This window comes from Zootoca vivipara, chromosome 1, assembly GCF_963506605.1.
Source record: "Zootoca vivipara chromosome 1, rZooViv1.1, whole genome shotgun sequence".
NCBI classification, from domain to species: domain Eukaryota; kingdom Metazoa; phylum Chordata; class Lepidosauria; order Squamata; family Lacertidae; genus Zootoca; species Zootoca vivipara.
The window spans coordinates 3490360-3517827 of NC_083276.1; the positions used below are offsets into that span (position 1 = coordinate 3490360).

A 27468-nucleotide genomic window follows, 5' to 3' on the forward strand; every position below is an offset into this window, starting at 1 on the left:
CAGAGTTGGTGTGCCGCGGGATTTTTTTTCATAGAACAAGTGTGCCGTGGCCCAGAAAAAGTTGAGAAACACTGACCGTCTGGTTTTTATGCGAGTCGCTTTCAGGGCAGATGCATATAATGAATTATGTAAATACGGCTGCAAACATACCACATATTTAAAGCACCTTAAAAGAACATGGCTTCCCCCAAATGCAACCTGGGAACTGAGGTGTGCAAAGGGTGCTGGGAACTGTGGCTCTGTGAGAGGTAAACTACAGTTCCCAGGGATCTTGGGGGGAAACCAGGTGCTTTAAATTCCTGCATTGCAGGGGGGTTGAACTAGATGACCCCTGGGGTCCCTTCGGGCTCTACAATTCTATGTCGTGTACGCAGCCTGCATGACTACATCTTCCAGACCAGAGTTAAAATCCTTGCTAGATGTGTTCTGGGGCAGAATCCTGGCTCAACATGGCCCCATAGCTGTGCAAATTTCACAACCAGATGGAGGAGAGGCGCGTCCTATTGAATTTCACATCATCACCGTTGCAAACTGGTCATGTTGTGCGGATGCCTGATGATCGTCTTCCAAAGCAACTACTCTATTCCGAACTTAAAAATAGAAAGCGTAATGCTGGTGGTCAGCAAAAGAGGTTCAAAGACTCTCTCAAGGCAAATCTAAAAAAATGTAGTATAAACACTGACAACTGGGAAACATTGGCCTGCGAGAGCTCCAGTTGGAGAACAGCCTTTACCAAAGGTGTCATGGGCTTTGAAGACACTCGAACTCAGGACAAAAGGGAGAAATGTACTAAGAGGAAGGCACGCTTGGCAAATCCACATCGTGATCAACTCCTGCCTGGAAACCAATGTCCCCACTGTGGAAGGATGTGTGGATCCAGAATTGGCCTCCACAGTCACTAACGGACTCATTGTTAAAACCGTGTTTATGGAAGACAATCTTACTCGGATCGCAGAAGAAGAAGAAGAATTTTGTGTGAAAGCCAACAACAAACACATGCAAACACAAAACTACCTGGTCTGGAAAGCAATCAAAAGCCGTCCGGACGCTTTCGGTGCTCCCAAATTTGGAGGCTTTGAACCGGCGGATGATGTCCTGCAGGGTGGCAGCCACCACAAAGTACTCTTGCTTCAAGCGCAGCTCCTTCCCTTCGAAGAACTGCAAAGATGGAGATGAAAGGTCCCATTGGGAACATTGATAAGACACACCACCAGGCAAGGGCAGGGGAATAAGAGTCCAGGCAAGGTGCTTGACTGTTGAACAGTGTGGCATGTCCTAGGGCAGCCTTTGCCTCAAGCTGGTCCCGCTTCCAGATGTTTGGGCTACAACTCCCATCACGGCTGGGGGGTAAAATAGGAGCAACTGTGAATTCTTTGGACGGGGCGGTTTTTGGGGAGGACTACAAATCACTCTGTGTATAAAACATACCTGCCAAGTTCCGGCCTGAGAAATAAGGGACTGGACCGGAAGTAGCGCTGCCGCCATTTTGGAGCTGGGCGGAGCATGCTCAGAAGTGACTTTTGATGCTGCTCTGCCCTGTTCCAAAATGGCCGCCGCACCAGAAGTCGCGCTGCAGCCATTTTGGAACTGGGCAAAGCAGCATCAAAAGTCGCTTCTGAGCATGCTCCGCCCAGTTCCAAAATGGCCGCCGCGCCAGAATAAACCGGGGAAAAACAAAAAAATCCGTTTTTCCGGCTGGGGACAGCCGGGAAAACGGGGGTTTCCCAGGGAATACGGGAGACTTGGCAGCTATGGTATAAAAATGACTGTAGAAATGTCGGAAAATACACCTTTCATTTCCCAAAGCACTTTAACCTTTACAATTCCGTGAATAATCTGAAGGGAATTTTGGGGATGGACGAGATATTTTATATTTGACTTCAGTTAGCAATGGTTTTTGTTTTCGCTTTTTTTAAAAAAAAACATTTTAAGTTTTTTTGTGTTTTTTGGTTAACTTTCTTTGTGTTAAATATGTATTCTGTAGCGGACCTCCTTTGCAATGTTTTATTTTGAAATCTTTAAGATAATATTTTAGTTTTCTGTTAATTTTGTTGCTTTGACTGCATACTCTACATCTGACTTTTCTTCAGAAATGTTTGATTCTGGATTGTTTTATTGATGTTTTAATATGCTGTAAACCGCTTTGAGATTTTTCTTAAAAATATAAAGTGGTATAGAAATGAAATTAACAATAATAATAATAATAATAATATTTGAGATGGGCTGATTACCGAAATACGTTTGGTGCGGAGAAGCTAAAGAAGGGTCCTTGGAATCAGAGGGCAACCAGAGTTAACCTTTACTAGTCAAGTGTTAAATCTGCATTGCCATGGCATTTGTAGAATTTAGCATCAAGGGGAGGGGATAACTAGAGCTGAAACAAACAGTTGTTGAAATGATGAACACAAACTTTATGAAGCAGGCTAGAATTTTTTTAAAAAAATCTAAAAAATCTTCTGGGGAAATTAAATTAGGGACTGAGCAAAAATTTTGGGTTTCACATTTCAGCTGCCACTTCACTCCATATCCTGACCCCCAAGGTGTGGAGTGCAATTTTGAAATGTGAGAGATTCGTTGAACTGAGGCAGGTTTAGTGTTTTGGCACTAGATAAGGCATTGCAGGGATCGAGCACAATCTAACAGCCAATGAATCGGTTTCAATTTTCAAACCTGGTTGCCTGATTTTAAAAAATATATATATTCTTTTTTTTAAGGAAAGAATTGCTATCACCACAAGGTAAGCAATTGTGTGCTCCTGGTGAAAGCTGTCCAAAGAAATGAAATTTGGATTTCCAATCCCTAGAAATGTATACCACACCAATGGAAATTACCTTCTTTCAGATTCAACGCTCCCTACCCCAGCCAACCTCAACCTAAAAAAAATATTCCAAATTCATGGAGAACCTCTAGTGCCTTACAATGGTCATATTAACACAAAGATAGTGCATCCGTGGCAGATTTATTCTGCTTTATTAGTTAATCTGTGATACTTCTCCAATGCTACCACATTGGGGGCTATTATAGCAAAACTATGTAGTATCCTACCCCACCCCCCCAAACATTTGTGGCATGAAAAGTTGGTGGATTTTAGCAAGTAGTTACAGGATATTACCAATGGGAAATGAAGCGGTTTGACCGTCCCAAATCATTGCCCTAAGAGCATTTGGATGTCTAAAGAAAAAAAAACTCGGTATTATTTCCAACAGATCCCCCCCTCCCCCATTAACAGCAAAGAAGCTAGGCTAAGCAATGACACAGGTGTGAAAAAATCAAGACACAAAACGGAATTCTAGGCTCGTTCTCACGGAGGCAGTAAACTTGTGTTGGTGGCCCTATCATTTCAGATACTGTACTCCTCCATATAAACACACACACACACACACACACACTCCGTTCCATGTAGACAATGTCAGTGAGGGCAAGAATCCCTTTTCCTTGAGAGGCTAGTTTTCTAAAGGCAGGGACTTTTAAGGTGTGGAGGAGGATCCCTCCCCGCAACGCTCCCTCCACATTCAGGGGCATGATCTGGATGATAATACCGGTAATAATAATAATAATAATAATAATATATTATTATTAATTTATTATTTGCACCCCGCCCATCTGGCTGGGTCTCCCCAGCCACTCTGGATGGCTTCCAACAAAGATTAAAACTACATTAAAATAAAAAAATTCCTTCAGTAGCACCTTAAAGACCAACTAAGTTTATATTTTGGTATGAGCTTTCGTGTGCATGCACACTTCTTCAGATACAAGTGTGCATGCACACGAAAGCTCATACCAAAATATAAACTTAGTTGGTCTTTAAGGTGCTACTGAAGGAATTTTTTTATTTTGCTTCGACTCAGACCAACACGGCTACCTACCTGTAACTACATTAAAATGTCACATATTAAAAAACTTCCCTAAACAGGGCTGCCTTCAGATGTCATCTAAATGTCAGGTAGTTGTTTATTTCTTTGACATCTGATGGGAGGGGCGTTCCACAGGGCGGGCGCCACCACCGAGAAGGCCCTCTGCCCGGTTCCCTGTAGCTTTGCTTCCTGCAATGAGGGAACCGCCAGAAGGCCCTCAGCGCTGGACCTCAGTGTCCAGGCAGAACGACGGGGGTGGAGACGCTCCTTCAGGTATACTGGGCCGAGGCCGTGGATACAGGTTTGCCGCCTCAGTGAGAATTCAAGAGCAGGGAGAAGCACAGGAAATACGTCACAGGTGAAGGTTTAGCTGGTCAGGGAGAGATGTCAACGAATCTGCCACACCAAAGTTACAGGTCTACACAGAGCTCACCAGGCGTGCCAGCTGCGACAGCGAGGGTTGAACAAGATAATGTCAAATGCCTGAATGCTCTAGGTCTGAGAAAGCAACAGGAAAACATTCGCACATGAAGCCCCCCCCCCCTGCAACAACAACCCGACATCCTTCTGTTACAGCAAGCCAGTAACTATTTCCCAATAACTATTTGCTGCTTGAGAGTTTGAGTGTTTTGTTTCTAGTCCTCATGGTGACATCTCAGAGGAACAGAAGCCAGGAGGGGAAGGGACCCCTCACCTTGTTCATTAATCTCGGGTAGGGGGTTAGGCCTACGCCCAAGTCCTTAAGAATGTAAAAGCTGGAGGGAGCTATTAAATGTTCCACATACTTGGGTGCACATGTAACCCTCAACAATGGTTTGTCGTTACGTAAGCTGAGCCTTGAGATGCACCCCTGGGGAGCCCTGGCTTCTGCAAATATGGCAAGTGACCAATTCACACGCCGTTGGCCGTCACATCTGACCCGAGAGACTGTCGCTCAGGTGGTCCCTCCAAAACCGGGTCTGCCAACACATGCTTTGCAATCCTGGTTTGGTGGGATTGCACAAACCACAGTTTGATGCAGCAGCAACTTGTGGTTTATGTGATACTAGTGTAATTCAGCCCGTTCAATAAACGGGCGCTAGAACATCCCGGGGTTCGGAGAAGCGCTTCTCCAACCCCTGGGACCTGTCCTTGCTGTCGGCTGCTTTCTCCTCCTTCGTTCCTCCCCCCCAGCCGCCGACAGTAAGGAGACATCCAGGGGTGCGGAGAAGCGCTTGCACAGCGCTTCTCCGACCCCTGAGACCTGTCCTTGCTGTCGGCGGCTGGGGGACAGGAACGAAGGAGGAGAAAGGGCTGCTTTCTCCTCCTTCCTTCCTCTCCCCCAGCTGCCGACAGCAAGGACAGGTCCCGGGGGTTCGGAGAAGCGCTGACGCGCACACTCCCCCCCGCCACCAACGCTTAGTCCGGCCGGGAGCGGCGGTTGGCGGCCGCAGGGAAACGGTAGGTGGGGGGGAGCGTGTGTGTGTGTCCGTGGGGCACATGCGCAGTAGCGCGGACACAGGGAATCTGGACGCAGAGACACTTGCACTTTATTATATAGGATTCGTGTAAGGCAACCTTCTCCAATCCGGTGCCCTCCAGATGTTGCAGATCACAATGCCCACCAGTCCCAAAACATCTGGAGAGCACCAGGTTGGAGAAGACCAATTCAAGCCCAAAGCACAATCGGGAACAAGAGACAGGTGATGCCTTAATGGAGATCTGTTCCTGTCTGCAGCTAAAGACACAGGGAATTAAATTGCAGCTTTTGTGGGAGAGGTGAGTTTTGGAGGTAGGTCACCGAGAGCTGCTCTTGCAGAGCACTCCAGATGAACATATTTTAAAGCCTGCTTGAGGCAGACTCACAGCCAAGAACTTCGTGACAAGGCCCATTCCCAGATCTTTTATAAGGACGCTTCATGCATCCAGAGTTATGAGCCTGCAAGGCGGCTCAAATCAATTCCTTGTTTGGTTCTGAATGGCTGACACTCTCCTCCCTCCCTCCCTCCCTCCCACCCAAGCAACCCCCTCACACATCTCCAAGAGGAAGGCTGCGTTTCTGCACCCAGAGACTTACGTTATCATTTGGGTAGAGGACGCGGGAAATGTTCTCAGCCACGTTTCTGTCCAGAACAGCCTGAATGTAATCGCCAACGTTAACTAGAAAAAGAGAAAAGGTTTGGGGAGTTAAAAAAACAAGCTGCCAACTTCAGAGATACATGGTCTGGCAGGGAGGGTGCAGTCTCAGCTTCCTTCTTGTTCCCCTCCCATCTACCCACGTCAAGTTTCTAGTCCTTTTTATAACAGTGACAATTTTCTTGGAAGCGTTTGGCGGCTAAAACCTCAGGCGGTTGAAAGGAGGACAAAATGTTACAGAGAAATTTAACAGTAGCCCAACAGTTGGTCAGAGATGTGGCCGGTGCTGGGGTGGGGAGCAAGGAGGAGGCTGATGAGAATTTTTCATGCTGCTATCTGACAACAGCTAGGCAGAGCAAGACAGTGGAAAAGGAAAGAAAACAAGGTGGCTATTTCCAGACACTCTGTGGCTACAGCCAAAAGAGAGGCAACTCATCCCTTTCTCAACATCCGAGCTTGATCAGTGAGATCAACAGCAGCAGAGTTGCTGGCCATTCCCCAAGTTGCTGAGGCTCGTTTGACAACAGCAGGAAACCGAGCCTTTAGTGCCAACAGCCCTGTGGAACTCTCTGCCACTAGAACTTCAGCAGGTGCCTTTTAAACGCCTGCTGGAAACCTTTCCAGACCTGCCTGAGCAGGATATATATATTCTCCTACAACAGCCAGTTGGTTTCTGATTTTAACTTCTTGTGCATGCTTTGTGTATTGCATGGTTTTGTGTATAATTGTTGTATACGGCTTTGGTATTTTTTTAAAGAAAAGCAGTATATAAATATTCTTGCAAACAGAACAAAAACGCTTACAGTCGCGGAGGTTGAAATCGTTGGGGGCCCGAGCCGACCACAATCTCATGGTGTTGACCGTGTTGTTCATGTAGCCAGGAATCGGGGTGTCGTAGGGCAAAGCCAGGACCACCTGGGGAGAGAAAAGGCCCAGTGGCAGCAACTGTGTTGCATGGTGCTCTCCCAGGGAGGGGCTGGCCAAGGGACCCCCCCCCCACCACTGCCCCCATCCTTTCAGACACAGGTGCTCCTTCATATCTTGCAGGGAAAACCAGATTCTGTAGGTGACCCCAACAAAGGCCATCTAATTGATCAAATGAGCCATTTCCTCATTTTTCCAGTTTTAATTTTTTTAAGATGGGTTTTTTTAAACCCATCGGCATTTTTGTATGTATTTCTCCCTACACACAACACTTTTGCAATGTGTTTCCTCCTAATATAATGTGTGTTTGTGTGCTACTTTCACTGAGCTATGCAAGCTTTTGCACACATTATCTGGTGAAACAGTGGCACTGCAAAATTCAGTGCAAATTTTGAATGAAAATCAGATTACAGTGGTACCTTGGTTCTCAAACTTACCGTATTTTTCCGTGTACGTATAATCAAAAAATTAGGTTTGAAATTGGGGCTCGTCTTATACATGGGTAGTGCTGAGGGGTGTTTTCTTAATTTGGAGTCCCCCAAAATAGGGGGCTTCTTGTACGTGGGGGCATCTTATGCATGAAAAAATATGGTAATCTGTTCTGGATGTCCGTTCCAAAACCAAAGTGTTCCAAAACCAAGGCATGCTTTCCCCATAGAAAGTAATGCAAAATGGGATTAATCCATTCTAGACTTTTAAAAACAACCCCTATAACAACAATTTAATCTGAATTTTACTATCTAACGAGACTATTGATCCATAAAATGAAAGCAATAATCAAGGTACTGTCCTAAAAAATAAATAAGACGGTATTGTAGATAATAATAAAAAATTAATTTTTTTCCCCTTACCGGCACTGATGATAGCCATTGTTTGGATGGAGGGCTTTTATCCATTTCCGCAGTCACACAATCAATCAATCAGTAGCTGAACGGCCACAAAAACGAATTCACCGAAAAAGCCTCAAAAACGAAACGCAAAATAGCAAAAACAAAAGCGCCAAACTGAATCTGTTCCGGAAGTCCATTTGACTTCTGAAATGTTTGAAAACCAAGGCGCAGCTTCTGATTGGGGCAGGCACCCCAGAAACAATAGCCAACAGTCGCATCAGGCGTCTGAAAAACGTTTGAAAACTGGAACACTAACTTCCAGGTTTTCGGCGTTTGGGAATCAAGGCATTTGAGAACCAAGGTACCCCTGTATTGGTTCAAGAAGTGCAAATCAGGTTGTTTCCCATTAAAACGGAAACGGAATCCAATCTTGTTTGGTTTCTGATAATTGGTTCTCATGGGAAACTTTACAGATTCTTGCTTCACACAATTAACCTTAAGGCAGTGTCAATTTACTCTTGGCAGAAAGCCAAGGTCTGCCTGGCCTGGCAACAGCTCTCTGATTGGTTAATGACCAGCACTGAACTCTGTTATCTAGGAATGCTAGCGCAGTTGTTTCTTGTTGGGTGTTAGGAGTAGGAGTGCTGCGTATGGTTGGAGAGAGAGAAAGGATTTATTTTGCTTTGCTTTGTATGCAGAAACTCTGCTGGTTTTATTTTATTTTAATAAATCCTGTAAATAGTTATTCTGCGTCTATCCGACTAGTCATTTCCACCTCAACTGTGCAGGAAAACTCTGCTAAGTTTGGGCTAAAGCCACTAGAGCTATGCCTGACACTTCAAAATTCTAAGAAATCTATCTCCCTTTCCTACTGGGTGAGGCATATAAGACCACCCAGTAACCTTCTTGGCTATGGGGAGTTGAACTTCCTCCCCCCCCCAAGCAAGACCATGGGGGTGCCCCCTCTCCCAATACCTGAGTGTCGATCCATCTCACGCCGGTCTGCGTGTGTTCCACTCTTCCATAAAAATGAATGGGAAGCATGTATTCTGGGCGGGCTTTCTCCCAGGGGTTCCCGTGTCTTAGCCAATCGTCAGCTTCTTCTACCTAGAAAGAGAAAACTGTCAGGATGGGCAAGGAGGAACCAGACAATACTATGTCAGGATCAGTGTCATTCACAGAAATGACAATACAGTACAGAGGAACAGTTATGCACGGAAACACATATGGAACGGACTCCTTTATAGTTAGTGTTATATGGCCTCTAAATCCACTTCCAGTGTTTGGTTAAGCTTGAAGTTTAAAAAAATGTTTGCACACCATTGTTCTGGGTTCCTCCTCCCTCCTGCGTGTGGTGAGTGAGGACCCTGTTGCAACAGTTTAATAAAGACCAGGCTTACTAGCTGCTTTGCTTCTCAATATTATCTGGTTGGCTTCTGTTATTTTCTCCTGCCGATGGGGAACCCACTTAAGGACTCTATACGGGCTCTTGGGCACCCCATAAGGGAAAAGGAGTCGTTTTTTCTTATAAGAATGTCATTGTGGAAGAACCTGGCACTCTCTCCTCCTGCTGGCCAGAGCTGGTCATCTAAGGCTTTCCCTGAACCCCGTTATGCCCACGCTCAGGGTGCCATGGTGCCTCCCGGAAGGGCGGAACCATGCGCCAAAATCCTGCCAAGAAAGGTTGGCTCAAATCGCAGAACTTGTGGAACTTCCCAGCATGTGAAAAGGCAGAAACTTACACCTAAAGGAAGAATACCGGAACTCTTTCCTCTGCCCTGGGCCCAATGAGAGCTGATTACCCTTGAGCGTGTTTGGAGGTTATGCAATGGGCCCCTCTCTCCTCTCTGCCCCCCCCCTTTGAGACCTAGCCCAGGGAAGTCGCTCTTATCAATACAAGGCAAATTAGCCTATCCACATCTAGTCTGTGATCTCTTCCCTGGGCTCCAGTTATCGGTTTGCCAGATTATTCTCTGTTAATCATTGGCCCAGCCTACTCCCTGGAAGCCTTTGAAAGAAATAGGAGGGCCCCCCACAACTATTTACCAAAGAACGAACACACACACACACACACACACACACACAGAAAGGAGGGCCCCCCACAACTATTTACCAAAGAACACACACACACACACAGCAATTCTGGGCTGCATCAATAGGAGCATAGCATCTAGATCTAGGGAAGTAATAGTACCACTGTAACCAAAATGGTCAAAGGCCTGGAAACGATGCCTTATGAGGAATGGCTTAGGGAGCTGCGCATGTTTAGCAATGGATTCAAACTACAAGAAAGAAGATTCCACCTAAGCATTAGGAAGAACTTCCTGACAGTAAGAGCTGTTCGGCAGTGGAATTTGCTACCAAGGAGTGTGGTGGAGTCTCCTTCTTTGGAGGTCTTTAAGCAGAGGCTTGACAGGCATATGTCAGGAATGCTTTGATGGTGTTTCCTGCTTGGCAGGGGGTTGGACTGGATGGCCCTTGTGGTCTCTTCCAACTCTATGATTCTATGATTCTAAGAGTTCACAGCCTAAAAAGGATGATAAAGAGTTGGGGAGGTTTCAGGAAAGAGAAACCAAAGTTATCAAGGGACTAGAGAGCTTCCCCTGTGAGGAAAGGTTTCAGCATTTGGGACTTTTTGTTTTAGAAAAGAGACAATTAAAAGGCGACGTGATAGAAGCTGATGAAATTATGCAGGGGAACACTGGAAGATTCAGGGCAGATAAAAGTCCTTCATGCAGCACATACCCTGTTTCTCCTATTTTAAGACGTAGCCATAAAATAAGCCATAGCAGGATTTCTAAGCATTCAAGGAATATAAGCCATACCCCGAAAATAAGACATAGTGATAGGCGCAGCAGCAATGCCGGCCGCGGCAGGAGGAGGAGGGGAAAAATAAGACATCCCTTGAAAATAAGCCATAGTGTTGTTGTTTTTTGAGGAAAAATAAATATAAGGCGGTGTCTTATTTTTGGAGAACAGCTCTTTCCTGACAGTAAGAGCTGTTCGACAGTGGAATTTGCTGCCAAGAAGTGTGGTAGAGTCTCCTTCTTTGGAGGTCTTTAAGCAGAGGATTGACAGGCATATGTCAAGAATGCTTTGATGGTGTTTCCTGCTTGGCAGGGGGTTGGACTGGATGGCCCTTGTGGTCTCTGCCAACTCTATGATTCAAGAATAGTCACAACAACCACCCTGACAGGTAGTTAAACTATGGAACTCACTGCCACGGGAGAAAGTGATGGCCATCAACTTGAATAGCTTTAAGAGAGGATTAGATGAATTCACGGAGGAGGAGAGGTCTGTTGGTGGCTATTAGCCGCAATGGCGAGGCTCTGCCTCCACCGTCAGAGGCGGTAAATGTCTCTGAGCAGCAGCCGCTGGAAACTGCAGGAGGAGAGAGGCCTCTTGTGCTTGAATCCTGCTTGCAGGTTTCCCCACAGGCATCTGGTTGGCCACTGTGAGAACAGGAGGCTGGACTAGATGGGCCACTGGTCTGATCCAGCAGCCGCCTCTTCTGCTCTTAAAATATCAAATGGCTGCGGAATTCTTCAAAATAAACAAACCTGCTGCCCTCCACTTCTTTTGGACTGGATAGCTCAGCTGGCTAGACTGAGAACGCCAAGGTTGCAGGTTTGAGGCCCGTAAGGTACAGCTGTCTAGGTTTGTCAATGACAAAAATGACAAACCTAGAGAGCATCTTAAAAAGCAGATATATCACCTTGCCTACAAAGGTCCGTATAGTTAAAGCTATGGTTTTCCCAGTAGTGATGTATGGAAGTGAGAGCTGGACCATAAAGAAGGCTGATCGCCGAAGAATTGATGCTTTTGAATTATGGTGCTGGAGGAGACTCTTGAGAGTCCCATGGACTGCAAGAAGATCAAACCTATCCATTCTTAAGGAAATCAGGCCTGAGTGCTCCCTGGAAGGACAGATCGTGAAGCTGAGGCTCCAATACTTTGGCCACCTCATGAGAAGAGAAGAATCCTTGGAAAAGACCCTGATGTTGAGAAAGATGGAGGGCACTAGGAGAAGGGGACGACAGAGGACAAGATGGTTGGACAGTGTTCTCGAAGCTACGAACATGAGTTTGACCAAACTGCGGGAGGCAGTGCAAGACAGGAGTGCCTGGCGTGCTATGGTCCATGGGGTCACGAAGAGTCGGACACGACTAAACAACAAACAACAACAACAAGGTACAGCTGCAATTTCCTGTGTTGCTGGGGGTTGGATTGGATGACCCTCAGGGTCCCTTCCAACTCTTACGATTCTACAACTCAGCCATGGTGGCTAAAACTGACAGGAGCCATAATCCAAAACTTCTGGAATGTGCCGGGCTGGGGAAGGCTCATGCGCACCCATGCCCACTTCTGCGCACAGATCATGAATGCATTTCGCCACAATGCAAGCTAGGAAGCTTGTGAGTAAATTCCGAGATACATACGCACAATAAAATATATTGTGCACTTCCTTCACCTGTAGCAATGTAGGCTGTCTTCTCTTGCACAACACAGTGGTATAAACTGTGCCGTGCTTCACACCATACACATTTAGGTTTCGAGGTTACCTGCCATCCGTCTCTGATCTTCTGGTTGAATATACCATACTCATAGCGTATCCCATAACCGTAGGCTGCGAGCCCAAGGGTGGCCATTGAATCGAGGAAGCAGGCTGTGGAAGGAGAGGCAGGGTTGGGCTCAGTTCCACCCACAAAAAGGTAAAGGTAAAGGACCCCTGGACAGGTAAGTCCAGTCAAAGGTGACTGTGGCGCTCATCGCCGCTTTCAGGCCAAGGGAGCTGGCGTTTGTCCACAGACAGCTTTCCGGGTCATGTGGCCAGCAGGACTAAACATTCCTGCATAGCAGGGGGTTGGACTAGATCAGGCGTCGGCAACCTTTTCTGCCTGTAGGCCGGAGGATTCCCATGGACTATCATACGTGGGCCGGGCATGGGCTGCACAGGCGCAGAAGTGATTTCCGGTGCCATGCTACCCATGTCCCAAACACCAGAAATGGCTTCTGCGCATGTCCGCGGCTGCGCAGAAGCCATTTCTGGCGCTGCGGACATTTTGGAAATGGGCAGCGCAGCACCAGAAATTGCTTCTGTGTATGTCTGCGGCTGCGCAGAAGCGATTTCCGGTGCTGGCTGCCCATTTCCAAAATATCCGCAACGCCAGAAATCGCTTCTACGGCTGCGTAGACGCGATTTCCGGCGCCGCTCGGCAAGTCCCCACGCCGCACCGGTTTACCGCAGCGGGCGGGGGACTTGCCGAGCGGGCGGCTCAGTTCACGGGCGGCCCGTGGGCCAGATAAGCGGCCTCCATGGGCCGGAGGTTGCCGATGCCTTGGCTAGATGACCGTTGGGGGTCCCTTCCAATTCTACAACTTCTATGGTTCCTCACTTACCTGCAAGTCTGCCAAGACCTCCGTTGCCCAGGCCGGCATCTTCTTCAATCTCCTCCAGCTCTTCAATGTCCAGCCCCAGCTAAAGAGCCATATAGACATATTTATTTATTTCAGTTATACAGTCGTACCTCTGCTTATGTATTAGGGTGGGTCATAAAAAACTTTTTTTGGAAAATGTTTCCTCCCTTGATCTTATATCAGGCGTATGGTATAAACATAGTCAAATTTCAAATTTGGGACAAATCGGTTAATATTTAGACCCTGCTCCTACAGATTGAAATTTTGCCTCACTACGAGTGATGAAAACATAGGAATTTGCCACTTTTATTCTCAGTATGTTAAATTGTGAACTAATAAACATAAATTTTAGATTTTATGTAGAGCAATAATAGTTGCATACTATTATTTTCTGCAATATTTATTTATTTAAGATAAAACATGTTGATAATTTACATGAAAAACCAATGGTTTTGAACAAATTATATTGAACAATTAAGCAAACGGTGTACTAAACAAGTAAACATAAACATTAAACAATAAAACACCACTCATATTATGTGTTGCGTCAAAACATCACATTATACTTAATTAGATAGAAATTGTACTAAATGCTTACATTTTGTGTAATTAATAAAATTATCAATCTGTAGGAGCAGGGTCTAAATATTAACCGATTTGTCCCAAATTTGAAATTTGACTATGTTTATACCATACGCCTGATATAAGATCAAGGGAGGAAACATTTTCCAAAAAAAGTTTTTTATGACCCACCCTATTATGTATCCCTCTGGATATATAAACTTCGGGATGCGAACACGGCAAACCTGGAAGTATTTTCCCAGGTTTCGCCGTGCGCATGCGCAGAAGCGGACCTACGGTTGCAAATTCCTTGGGATGCGGCCGGACCTCCGGAACGGATCCCGTTCGCAACCGGAGATCCCACATTTTACTCCAAGGTGCTCAAGGCAGCGTACATGGCTTCCCCCATCTCATTTAATCCCAACAGCAACCCTGCGAGGCAGGTCAGGTTGAGAGGCAGTGACTGCCCCAAGGTCACCCACTGAGCTTCATCCCCAAGTGGAGGATTTGAACCCTGGTCTCCCAGGTCCCAGTCCAAAACTCTAACCACTAAACCACGCTGGCTCTGTGCAAAACGCTCTCAAGAGTTGTGCTTGCAGCGTAAGTGAAACCCCACACAAGTACACACCGCCCTACAAAAATGGGAACGGGAAGGCGGCCAGACTGTCAAAATCTGCCGTTTTTGCAGCATGCAGGCTGAGGCCTGTTACACAACACAACTGCACAATTTGTTCTGGGAGGGTGAAAGTGATTTAGGCACCGTTTAGATCAGCCGTGGGCCATTAAAGGAAAAAAATCTAACGGCAAAGAGGAGGCAACTTAGCCTCTGGGAAATTCAGCCAAGTTTCCCCACCTAATTTTGTAAGTTTTCAGAGTCTTGTACTACCTACAAGCTGTTGCTTCCAGGATTAGTTTAATTTTTGAAAGGTGGGGAAGATTCAATTCTGTGTGTGCACACAAGGGGGGAAACATTGTGTGAACTGGTGTTCAGAAGGCAGATCCACCTTGCCAGCGGATTTGCAAAACCAGGAGCTTCTAGGAAGAGGCTCAAAATGACTCGACTCCATCCCGTGACCAGATAGATCCATAAGGTGATAAATTTATTTCACTTCTTAATGGTTTCAAAATACTGGTTTTCCTATCGATTCCGACCTGGGAATGAGCACCAATTTTAGAAGCTTACATCTGCGCCAGCCCATGTTAAAGGGGGAGGCGATGCCACTCCTCGGGAAGGCCTGACATTTGAGACGCAACTTTCGTCCGCCAGAAAAATCTGTGTGGGGATTTGAACCCTGGTCTCCCAAGTCCGGCACCCTTTCCGCTCCGAGGCTGGAGCGTCCAAGCTACCCGCTTTCCGGAATCGCTTCCCACACTGGCTCATTTGCCGAAGAAATGAAGCCCTGTCCGTCTGCCCTGCAGCCAAGGATCCTTGGAAATGTTCGAGGCTGCCCACCCTGTTTTAGGAAGGTGCTTGCTAGGCTCTCAGGTGGCACGATTGTCCTTTTGTGCGCACACACACAACTCTTGTGCTACTGCTGACTTCAAGCAGGGTCCACACATTTAAAGCAGATTAATACCACTTCGAACAGCTGTGGCTTCTCCCACCTGGGAACTGTAGTTTGCTAAGGGTGCCAAGCGTTGTCAAGAGACCCCTTTATTCCCCTTCTCACAGAGCTCAGAGTGGTTTAACAATCCCTCCTCCCAGGGAACTGTAGCTCTGGGAAGGGAACAGAGGCCTCTTAACAAATCTCAGCACCCTCAACAAACTACAACTCCCAGGAATCTGCGGGGGAAAAGACAAACGCCAATAACATTCATTCCACACATTTAAAGGGGTACGACACCATTTTAAATAATCATGGCTTCTCCCAAAGAATCCCGGGAACTGTAGTTTGTTAAGGGTACTGAGAGTTATTAGGTGGGCCTTCTTGGTGGTGGCGCCCGCCCTGTGGAACGCCCTCCTGTCAGATGTCAAGGAAATAAACAACTATCTGACTTTTAGAAGACATCTGAAGGCAGCTCTGTACAGTATAGGGAATTTTTTAATGTCTGATGTTATACAGTGGTACCTCTACTTGCGAATAACTCTACTTACGAATGTTTCTACTTACGAATGGAGCTCCGTCCGCCATCTTGGATGCGGTTTAGATAGGATTTTTTCTACTTACGAATTTTTAGATAGGGTTGCTTCTACTTACGAAATTTTTCTCCCAATGCATTCCTATGGGATTCGACTTACAATTTTTTTCGACTTACGAATGTGCATTCAGAACGCATTAAATTCGTAAGTAGAGGTACCACTGTACTGTGTTTTATTTTGTTAGAAGCTGCCCAGAGTGGCTGGGGCAACCCAGTTAGAGCGGCTTCTAATAATAATAATAATAATAATAAGCTCTGTGAGGGGAATAAAGTAGTAGTAGTAGTTGTTACTGTTATAACAACAACAACTTTATTTCCCTCACAGAGCTATTATTATTATTATTATTATTATTATTATTATTATTAAATTCCCCTCACAGAGCTACACTTCTCAAGGCCTCCTAACAATTGACCACCCCTAAACTACAACTCCCAGGATTCTATGGCAGAAGACAGTTCGGTCAGATTCACACGATACATGATACCATTTTAAACAGTCATGGCTTCTCCCAAAGAATCCTGGGAGCTGTAGTTTGATATGGGTGCTAAAAGTCATTAGGAGACCCCCTTTTATGCCCCTCACAGAGCTCCAATTCTCAGAGTGGTTTAACAAAACCTTCCTGGGGAACTCTAGAAATTGTAGCTCTGCAAGGGGAAGTGGGGCACCCAAAGAACTCTCACACTCCTTTAACCAACTTCAGATTACCCAGAATTCTTTGGCAGAAGCCATGACCATTTGAAGCGGTACCAGAAAATAAGGTAAGAGTCTGCTGGATCAGGCCAATGGCCCATTCAGTCCAACATCCTGGTTCCCACCCCCCACCCCTTACCTGATAAATTGCTTCGTCGCAGGCGTTTTGCAATCCCAGGTTTATCATGGTGTTCTGCAGAGTCCGGCCCATGTAGAACTCCAAGGAAAGGTAGTAAACTCTCTGGAAAGGAAGAAGACATGGTCATTGCAACTTGCTAGGATTGGAGACGCTGGGGTTTGAACCCAGTGGCCTCTGCATGCAAGGCAGGATCAGAGTCTTTCCCTTTAGGAAGTGATCCTGAACATGCTCTCTTGATTTATCCAGTTTTCAACAAACTACGGGGATTGTATTATAAAGGGAAAGAGAAGGAAAGAGCCGGCAAACCTAGACGAGCCATAAGGATCAATTCGACGCAATTCATTCTCTGCCAGACACGTGCTTCGCATTCCAGGAACATTTCCCCCACCAAACCTACTCCATTCCGTCACGGTTTGTACACCGGTGAGCAAACAGTCTCGTTGCCCAACACGCAGCAACCGTCGCCAGAGCCAAATGGCTGGGTTAGGATCGTACCGTTAGGAGTTTGGCCCCAGCCCGATGGGTGCAAACGACGGTCAGCCACCTTTAACAAAATAAAGATGACTGAAGCCTTAAGAAAATGACAGCTCTCCTTTCAAAAACAAACAAAACCAGAAGCCTTTCTGTTAGGCATTATGGCCACTGAAATCCAAAAAGAAACTTTAGAACCATCTTTATGTTTGCAACCACGGCAGCCAGAATTCTGGTAGCCAAAAATGGGAAAGGTGACTTAATTCCTACAGGTAGGTAGCCGTGTTGGTCTGGATCGAAGTAAAATAAAAAAATTCCTTCAGTAGCACCTTAAAGACCAACTAAGTTTTTATTTTGGTATGAGCTTTCGTGTGCATGCACACTTCTTCAGATATCTTCAGATATCTGAAGAAGTGTGCATGCACACGAAAGCTCATACCAAAATAAAAACTTAGTTGGTCTTTAAGGTGCTACTGAAGGAATTTTTTTATTTTAATTCCTACAAAGCTTGAGCAGCAGATGGAGAGGACAGAATACCTGGAACTGGCGAAAATGACTGGGAGAATAAGAGGAAACTCAAATCAGTAAGGGAGCAAAGAATGGACAATATTGAAAGAATATTTAAAACAATATTGTGAAAATGCAAATCTCCTGACAGGTATAGATTGAATCTTGAATATTAAAAAACCCATAAATGTAAAAAATAATAATCTTAGAATAATAGAATCATAGAGTTGGAAGAGACCACAAGGGCCATCCAGTCCAACCCCCTGCCAAGCAGGAAACACCATCAAAGCATTCTTGACATATGGCTGTCAAGCCTCTGCTTAAAGACCTCCAAAGAAGGAGACTCCACCACACTCCTTGGCAGCAAATTCCACTGCCGAACAGCTCTTACTGTCAGGAAGTTCTTCCTAATGTTCAGGTGGAATCTTCTTTCTTGTAGTTTGAATCCATTGCTCCGTGTCCGCTTCTCTGGAGCAGCAGAAAACAATCTTTCTCCCTCCTCCATATGACATCCTTTCATATATTTGAACATGGCTATCATATCACCCCTTAACCTTCTCTTCTCCAGGCTAAACATACCCAGCTCCCTAAGCCGTTCCTCATAAGGCATCGTTTCCAGGCCTTTGACCATTTTCGTTGCCCTCTTCTGGACATGTTCCAGCTTGTCAGTATCCTTCTTGAACTGTGGTGCCCAGAACTGGACACAGTACTCCAGGTGAGGTCTGACCAGAGCAGAATACAGTGGTACTATTACTTCCCTTGATCTAGATGCTATACTCCTATTGATGCAGCCCAGAATTGCATTGGCTTTTTTAGCTGCTGCATCACACTGCTGACTCATGTCAAGTCTGTGGTCTACCAAGACTCCTAGATCCTTTTCACATGTACTGCTCTCAAGCCAGGTGTCACCCATCCTGTATTTGTGCCTTTCATTTTTTTTGCCCAAGTGTAGTACCTTACATTTCTCCTTGTTAAAATTCATCTTGTTTGCTTTGGCCCAGTTGTCTAATCTGTTGATTTTAATTTTAATCTTGAAATGTAATAGATATAACAGGAAGTACGTATAGGTTAAGATTATTTAGACAGCACAACGAGGTGATTCAGAAGTCAAAAATATGTGATGTTACATGACGAGTAGTCAATGTTTAGTTGTCATTGTGGTATTGTTTTTGTCTGTTTGTGTTGTATGTTTTGCAATAAACATAATAATTTTAAAAGGGGGGGGGAGGAGAAAATGACAGCTCTCGGAGACAGAGGTCGGGGATCAATCCAGGGTCAGCTCTGCCATTTGATGGAGGGAAGGCCGTTGCAGGTGACATGCCTCGAGACATGCAGGTTCCGTAGGAGACCTGGATGCTGTGGTTTTATCTGGTATGAACCCTCTTTGTGTACAGTAGCCACAAAAAGGCACACATAAATAAACCTGCCTTGATGCAAGTAGTTTTTCTGCCTGCCATAGGAGTGCTTTATTTCCTCTGCTTGGATAGTCATAAATGGAACAAATCTTAGAAGGCACCCTATGCCTAAACCCTGTGTAACACCCACCGCTCAGAAAATTTGGGAGAGAGCCCACACAAATCACTGAGATTCAAGTCAGGAGGAGACATATCCAGTGCTAAAATAAAGCCTCTTAAAATTCCTAGGCTTATCCCTGCCTCTGATCGTCACTTCTCCAACGCTTATCAGGTGGTTTGGGGCAATTTCCATTATTCTGTTTTATTTGGTTTTGTCATCTATGAGGAGCATTTGCATGAGAAACATACCTGCCAAGTTCCTGCCGGAAAAATAAGGGATCGGCAAACCGGAAGTAGCGCTGCCGCCATTTTGGAACTGGGCGGAGCATGCTCAGAAGCAACTTTTGATGCTGCTCTGCCCAGTTCCAAAATGGCCACCGCGCCAGAAGTCGCGCTGCAGCCATTTTGGAACTGGGCGGAGCAGCATCAAAAGTCGCTTCTGAGCATGCTCCTCCCAGTTCCAAAATGGCCGCCGCGCCAGAAATCGCTTCTGCGCATGTCCAGAGACTCCAGACATGCGCAGACGGAGCCTCCCCTGGCCAGTAAGTAAACTGGGGGGAAAACAAAAAAACCCGTTTTTCCAGCTGGGAATGGCTGGGGGAAAAACGGGGGTTTCCCGGGGAATACGGGAGACTTGGCAGCTATGATGAGAAAGCAGGTCCAAAATCAAAGAAGTTAGCTGTGCATGCTTTTAAGAGGATTTCTACTCCTGCAAGAGTTTGGGACTCATCAGGACAGCTCTGCTCCCAGTTCCCAGAGTGACCAACCCCTCTGCTGTAAAGGTATAGGTAAAGGTAAAGGTAAAGGACCCCTGGAGAGTAAAGTCCAGTCAAAGGCGACTATGGGGTTGTGGCGCTCATCTCGCTTTCAGGCCGAGCGAGCTGGCGTTTGTCCACAGACAGCTTTCCGGGTCATGTGGCTAAACTGTTTCTGGCGCAATGGGACACCGTGATGGAAACCAGAGCACATGGAAATGCCGTTTACCTTCCCGCTGCAGCGGTCCCTAAACCTACAAGGAAATGTGTCCAGAAGAGGGCAACCAAAATGGTCAAAGGCCTGGAAACGATGCCTTATGAGGAACAGATTAGGGAGCTGGGTATGTTTAGCCTGGAGAAGAGAAGGTTAAGGGGTGATATGATAACCATGTTCAAATATATGAAAGGATGTCATATGGAGGAGGGAGAAAGATTGTTTTCTGCTGCTCCAGAGAAGCGGACACGGAGCAATGGATTCAAACTACAAGAAAGAAGAAGATTCCACCTAAACATTAGGAAGAACTTCCTGACAGTAAGAGCTGTTCGGCAGTGGAATTTGCTACCAAGGAGTGTGGTGGAGTCTCCTTCTTTGGAGGTCTTTAAGCAGAGGCTTGACAGGCATATGTCAAGAATGCTTTGATGGTGTTTCCTGCTTGGCAGGGGGTTGGACTGGATGGCCCTTGTGGTCTCTTCCAACTCTATGATTCTATGAAATAGCACCCACCCCTATATGAGGGAGTCCGTTCCACTGGCAAATTGCTCTTGCCATCAGAAAGGTCAGAAATTTCTTTCTTGCGATTTGAATCTGTCGGTTCGGGTCCCACCCTCTGGAGCAGCAGAAAGCAAGCTTGCTCCATCTTGCACACCCTGACGCCAGCTCCTGGTGTGAGCTATAAATGCTACCTCTGGGTCCCATCTGATGAGGAAAGACAGGACTTTTCTAAACTTAAAATTAGAGGCAGGGTGGGTGGAAGGTGGCTCTGAAAGTCTCTAGGACGAAGCACCGAATCAAAGATGGGATCTGGAGAAAGGGCAGATTAGGAGCAAAGCTCTCTCAGCAGAGAGCCTGTCCACCTCACTTCAGAAAGGGCTTCCGACTGATGTCACAAATGGGATTATTCCTTAATCTACCAGGCTAAAGCTCTACATTAAAGGCCGTTAACAGTCAAAAACCTGACTGAAGAGATGGTTAAGTCAATCCAATTCGAGGAGGGCAACCAGCTATTTCACGCTTGATTTAGATCCGCCTTTCAACCTATCGCTTTTCAGGATGGGCAATGACAAGGTCTCTTCCCAGCCCTCTTAAGAAAGGTATCTTTCAAAGCTGGAGAAGTCAGGGATTGAACCCAAGACCTTCTGTGTGCAAGGCATGGATTCTGCTAATAAACTAGGCTCGGTCGGATCTCACCACCATGAAATCCGCAAGTTGGGAGGGAGAAGAAATTCAATTCCGTTTTCATTTTTTTGTGCTTTTTTGGGCATAGCATTTTCATTAAGGCTTTGTCATAATGCGATACCGTGGAAAAAAGAATTGTAGAGTTGGAAGGTACCCTGAGGATCATCTAGTCCAGGCATGTCCAACTCCCAAGGGACTGTGATCTACTCCCAGTATAAAAAACTGGCAGTGATCTACCCATTGGAGGGAGGAGGAGTGTGTGTGCTTGGGGTGGGTGGATTGCCCAGAGTTGTTGAGCTTTTGGGTGGGAAGGATTGCACAGAGAGTTTTTTTAGCTCTCCCTCCGAAACCCCCGTACACGATAAGGATCCCGCGATCTGCCAGGATCAGCTGGGGATCTACCTGATCTAGTCCAACCCCCTGCAATGCAGGACTATGCAGCTGCCCCTTACAGGGATCGAACCTGCAACCTTAGCATTATGAGCACCGTGCTCTAACCAACTGAGCTATCTGGGCGAAAAAGGAAAACAAAGCAAAACTAAACAAAGCAAAAGCAAAGGGACGGAGGGAGGGATAACAATAGAGTGAACAGAGAAATAAATAAAGAAGACTTCTGCAATTCTGTTTGCAATTTAAAGAGAAACCACTTAATTTGCAATTCTTGAACCAATAAGCAAAAGCCTGCTGGGTCAGGCCAGTGGCCCATCTAGTCCAACATCCTATTCTGACGGTGGCCAAGCAGATGCTCCCATGGGAAACCAGCAAGGCTCCTGGGATTCCCAGCACCTGGGATTCAGACACATTGCTGCCTCCAAGCCTCCGACTTAAACACAGCCACCCTTCGGAATCCACATTTTGTGAGGCAGCCCTCCAACCAGCACCCTCAAATATGGAGGCATTAGCAAAAAGTGTGCGTAAAAATGCATTTATTAGTGAAAACTCGCAGGAAAGGTGAGTGATAAGAGGCCTGGGTCAAGGACTCAAGTTACCTGCCTAAGAGACTGTCAGTGTCCTAGGAGAGAGAGAGAGAGAGAGAGAGAGAGAGAGAGAGAGAGAGAGAGAGAGAGAGAGAGAGAGAGAGAGAGAGACCAGGGTGCTGAAGACATTCTCACTTATTTGTGTTAAGAGACATTACACAAGGTACATGTTGCACAACGCCGTGTGTGTGTCACGTGTGCATATATAGCCAGGTCCCCAAAAGCAACAGGAGAGCCTTGCAGGGCACCTGAGCTGCTGCTGCTGCTTTTTGTCCTGCCACACACACTGCCAAGCAGAACACCCTGATCTCGGACCTCACCCTTGCTGGAACACTGGAGCTGGATTCACCTGAGAACACTGCATTTCCCCCTTGAGGAGTGGGGACATGCAAGGGCATGTGGCTCCCGCAATTCAACCAAGGATGGCCTGTCTGTTTTTCCAAGGACCACACCTAACGCTGCCCAGCGAGAGTCTCCAAGAAGCAGTCAGAGGGTGATTTACACTCCTGCATGGACCCACCACTGATTTATTATTGCTGTTATCACCACGCCAAAGCGATTTCCATGTAGGATCATTTAAAGAAGTTAGGTCCTGGAACTCCTGGTTTTTCAGCATGGGAACTTTGCCCCTGCTTATTTCAAAAATAAGGGACCCAGGTGGCGCTGTGGTTAAACCACTGAGCCTAGGGCTTGCTGATCAGAAGGTCGGCGGTTCAAATCCCTGTGACGGGGTGAGCTCCCGTTGCTTGGTCCCAGCTCCTGCCAACCTAGCAGTTCGAAAGCACGTCAAATGCAAGTAGATAAATAGGGACCGCTACAGCGGGAAGGTAAACGGCGTTTCCATGTGCTGCTCTGGTTTGCCAGAAGCGGCTTAGTCATGCTGGCCACATGACCTGGAAGCTATACGTCGGCTCCCTCGGCCAATAATGCGAGATGAGCACGCAACCCCAGAGTCGGTCATGACTAGACCTAATGGTCAGGGGTCCCTTTACCTTTACCTATTTCAAAAATATATATCCCACCTGTTCAAGAAATGGAGGCCTGCTAGCAATCAAAAGCAGGTTATATAAACTATGGAACAATCCACAATCTACCCAAATCGTAAATAGAAATCTGAGTCCAGGTGGACCAGCTAAGCAAGAGCCTGCTGGACATCAGGCCAATGTTAGTTTAGGTTGGTGGTCGTCACTGCCTCCAGTGGCAGGGAGTTCCATAGCTCAACCGTGTGAAAACAGCAATGAGAGCCGCTTTCCGGCTTGCCCCGCATGCCTCACCTTGGGGTCCTTCTCGTAGTAGTACTGCTGGGTTCGGATCCACCTGCCCACCAGGTGATCGCGGATAGTGTGGGCCAAGGCAAAGTAGTAGTCGCGATGAGTGGCCACATTGCGGTCTTTGACCAGGGTGAAGTGGAGGTGCCGGTTGAAGCCTTTCTTCAGCTCCGCCACGTTCTCCACGCCGACGATGCCGCGGATGCTGATCTGCTTCCGCTTCTCCTGGTCCGTCAGAGGCCGAGACATGGCTGTCGGAGGAAGGAGACGACAGCGCTGGGTGCCCTTCACACAATACGGCCCGGCAGCCAAGAGAGAGCGCGGCCGGGAAGGCACTGAACTCTGGAGCTTCCAGCCAGCAGCCAGGTCCAGCCCTCTCCTGCTCAGGCCAGCCTCCCTCCTGCTCTGCCTCCCTCTGTGGGGCTGAGAAGAGACTGAATGAAGGGAGGAAGAGGAGGAGGAGGAGCCTGGTTTAAAAGTGAGTTCAGCTCTAATGGGGCCCCCAAAATAAGCAGATGGGAGATTACCCCTTTCCTGGACACAGGTGGAATTGAGAGTTTGGGCTGGCGTTTAAGTTCCTAAACTTAAATTAGAAAATTAAGTTACAGGTAGGTAGCCGTGTTGGTCTGAGTCGAAACAAAATAAAAAAAATTCCTTCAATAGCACCTTAAAGACCAACTAAGTTTTTATTTTGGTATGAGCTTTCGTGTGCATGCACACTTCTTCAGACTGATGTATCTGAAGAAGTGTGCATGCACACGAAAGCTCATACCAAAATAAAAACTTTGTTGGTCTTTAAGGTGCTACTGAAGGAATTTTTAGAAAATTAAGTTTCACCTTTTTTGCATCCTGCAGGTTCAGGTTGAGTGGCACACTTCTATGAGAGGTGCAGGAGATTGGGGGGGGCTGGAAACTGGGGGAGGGAGCCTACGTCAGTTATTGCCCCCACTGCCTTGGCAACTGGGTTTCCCCAGCCACTCTAGGCGGCTTCCAACAAAATATTAAAATACAGTAGTCCACCAAACATTAAAAGCTTCCCTAAACCGGGCTGCCTTCAGATGTCCTCTAAAAGTCTGGTAGTTGTTGTTCTCTTTGACATCTGGTGGGAGGGTGTTCTACAAGGCGGGTGCCACTACCGAGAAGGCCCTCTGCCTGGTTCCCTGTAACTTAGCTTCCCGCAAAGTGCATTTCGGGGTTGCAAAGGTGGGAAATCAGAGCTTGGGGTGCATCACCCCAGATTGCAAATGCGGGCTTACATGATGGAATACTCTTACAAATGAACACACACACATACCCTGTACCTAGACAGCTAGCATGTCAGGCAGAAGGGGGTCTAGAAGAGAGCATTATTTTATAGAAACTCTCAACTGCAGCCTGAAGTTTTCTGCCCAAACCCAGATTACATGCTTCAGTGCTAACCAGGCCACTCACACTGAAACAGAGAAAACCTTTTCTGCCCAAGAAAGACGGGAAGTTGCCAGGCAGCAACTTTAGACACAGCGAGGCAGCAAGAAAAGAACCTCAATTTCCTCCTTCCTTTTTGCACAAGAGTCCTGGATCCCCGTTTGTGCTTTGATGAAAGCCCAGATAAATTGGTTGCAGCACAATGTGCTACGTTCTCTCTCCAAACTGCTTTGGAATCCTGGAGTTGGAAGGGACCCTGAGGGTCATCTGGTCGAACCCCCTGCAATGCAGGCGTCTTTGGCCCACTGTGAGACTCGAACCCATGACCCTGAGATAAAGAGTCTCATGCTATCCCGGTGTGAATCTTTTATTTTCATTTTGGTTATTGCAATCTGTATCTTGCCCTTCCTCCCAAAGGAGTCCAGGGTGGCAAGCCTCACCCTTTTCATAGAATCATAGAATCATAGAGTTAGAAGAGACCACAAGGGCCATCCAGTCCAACCCCCTGCCGAGCAGGAAACACCATCAAAGCATTCTTGACATATGCCTGTCAAGCCTCTGCTTAACGACCTCCAAAGAAGGAGACTCCACCACACTCCTTGGTAGCAAATTCCACTCCCGAACAGCTCTTACTGTCAGGAAGTTCTTTTCAAATACAGTTACATGAGAAGGTAATAAAGTAGCCTGCTGGAACAGGCCCAAGGCCCGTCTAGTCCAGCATTTTGGACCCAAGTACATCAGCAGTAATTCTTCCTGCTTGGGATTCCCAGCAACTGGTGGTCAGAATCAGAGAGAAAGGAGCAGTGGGGCAGTTTTCAAATCAAAAGTCCACCATGCAGGCAAGAAGGGTCTCCCACTTGACTGCAGACTAGCCTTCCCCAGCCTAGCGCCCACCAGATCTTTGGACTACAACTCCCATCAGACTGGAGAATAAATAAATTTATTTATTGCTTGCATTTATACCCCAATTTTTCTCTCCAAGGAGCTCAAGGTGGTGCACCCCCCTCCCCATTTAATCCTTGCAACAGCCCTGTGAGGTAGGCTAGGCTGAGCGGTCTGGCCCAAGGTCACCCAGTGAGCTTCATGGCTGAGGGAGGATCTGAACCCCGGTCTCACCCAGGTCCTAGTCTAACCACTACACCACACTGCCTCTTGGTGTAGAAAAGTCAAATTCAGTCGTCCCTTTCCAACCTAAACACCAATGTAGAGATCCCAAAAGCAATTCAAGCCTCGGGTTTGAGAAGGTCAAAAATCAATGAGACCAGTTTAACTGGTCCACCTGGGGTGAAAACCCCACTTGTGGGTCAGAGAGGGTCAGTGGCAGAAATAACACCCTATGCAAAGGCATTTTTACTCAGAAGGAGACCTCACTTGCTCCCGAGTAAGCATACTTGGGATTGCACTGTGTAGCCCCAAACGCTTACTCCCGAATTATCTCCCAGCAAGCTTACTCTCCGGCAAGTGCGTGCACGGAAGCGCAGCGTCACTTCTGAGCTGCCTCTATGGGAAAAAGATTGAGACTTTTCCGTCTCAAAGTGGCTGAGGGGCTCCTTCCCCGCAGAGAACGCACATCACCCAGGCAGCCGTCGGAAGCGTTCACGTTCCTCTTGCGGACCACAGAAGTGCAACACGCCTCTTTCAGAGTCACGTGTGAAATGTGGCTTTTTTTTGCCTGAAAGGGGGGCAGGCAAGGAAAATCACTTAAACAGAACCACCTGCACTCTTCCCTTCCACTCTTCCGTGGGGAGTTGGGGGGGGGGAACATCCTTGAAGAAAGTTGACCCCCCCCCTCAGAAGGGGCTGGAAGATTCGAGGTGTGCGCATGAGTATGGGGGGGGGTCACCTTCCACCCCAAGGAAGTGCCTCCTACCTTGCACCCGAGAAAGTTCAGTGCCAACCGCTTACCTCGCTTCTACCCCGGGTCCCGCCCACCCGGACCTCTCCTCCTTCTCCCCTTGCGCGCTTACTTGGGGAGGGGTCAGAGGGAGGGAAGAGGGGGCACCCTCCCTTCCCCAAAATGCCCGAAAAACTTTCTCCCCTGGGGCGTGTCCTGCAGGACTCTCCCACGCTTGCTGCCCCCCAGGGAGCCACCCCATGCAGGACAAGCGCGCAGGCGGGCGTCGCCCATCGCGAAACATTTACCTGCGCTGGATCCCGGGGCGGCGGCGGATCTCTTTTCTGGGTTCAGTGCTGCGCAAAGACGCTTCGGGGATCTTTCCCGGAAAGAGCCAAGGCCCGCCCCCGCCCCTCTTTTTATAAGCTGCCATTGGCAGAGGCGGACGCCTGTTAGCCCAGGGACCCCGCCTCCTAATCGGGAGCCTCCTGGACAGGGAAGTTTTCTTGCCCGAAGGGGCGGGCGGAGCAGCGCAGCCCTGGAATGGGGGCGGGATCGGGCTCCGGACTGGCTGCTGCCCCTCCCCCGGTGCTCCTTCTTCCCTCCGCAGCCGCTTTGGCGTTGCTCCGGTTGCAGGAGGGATGGCAGGCGGAGCCAGGAGTTTGCAGGCC

The 27468-nt window shown here is 47.3% G+C and overlaps 1 protein-coding gene across 2 annotated transcripts in view; it reads right to left on the bottom strand.

The window, feature by feature from the left end:
- The window catches only part of PYGL (glycogen phosphorylase L), a 53485-nt gene extending 26227 nt beyond the window's left edge, over positions 1-27258 (bottom strand). Inside the window, exons 1-9 of one of the 2 annotated variants that reach the window (XM_060270675.1) lie at positions 27106-27258; positions 23566-23810; positions 16672-16773; positions 13124-13202; positions 12286-12389; positions 8699-8830; positions 6773-6884; positions 5911-5993; positions 1015-1158 (exon numbers count right to left, since the gene is read on the bottom strand). In XM_060270675.1, coding sequence (XP_060126658.1) covers positions 1015-1158; positions 5911-5993; positions 6773-6884; positions 8699-8830; positions 12286-12389; positions 13124-13202; positions 16672-16773; positions 23566-23808 — 999 coding nt within the window. In that variant the 5' untranslated portion in view covers positions 23809-23810; positions 27106-27258. Of the gene's footprint in view, positions 1-1014; positions 1159-5910; positions 5994-6772; positions 6885-8698; positions 8831-12285; positions 12390-13123; positions 13203-16671; positions 16774-23565; positions 23814-27105 lie in introns of both variants that reach the window. The other variant, XM_060270681.1, reaches the window with a different exon arrangement.
- Between the last annotated feature and the right edge of the window lie 210 nt (positions 27259-27468).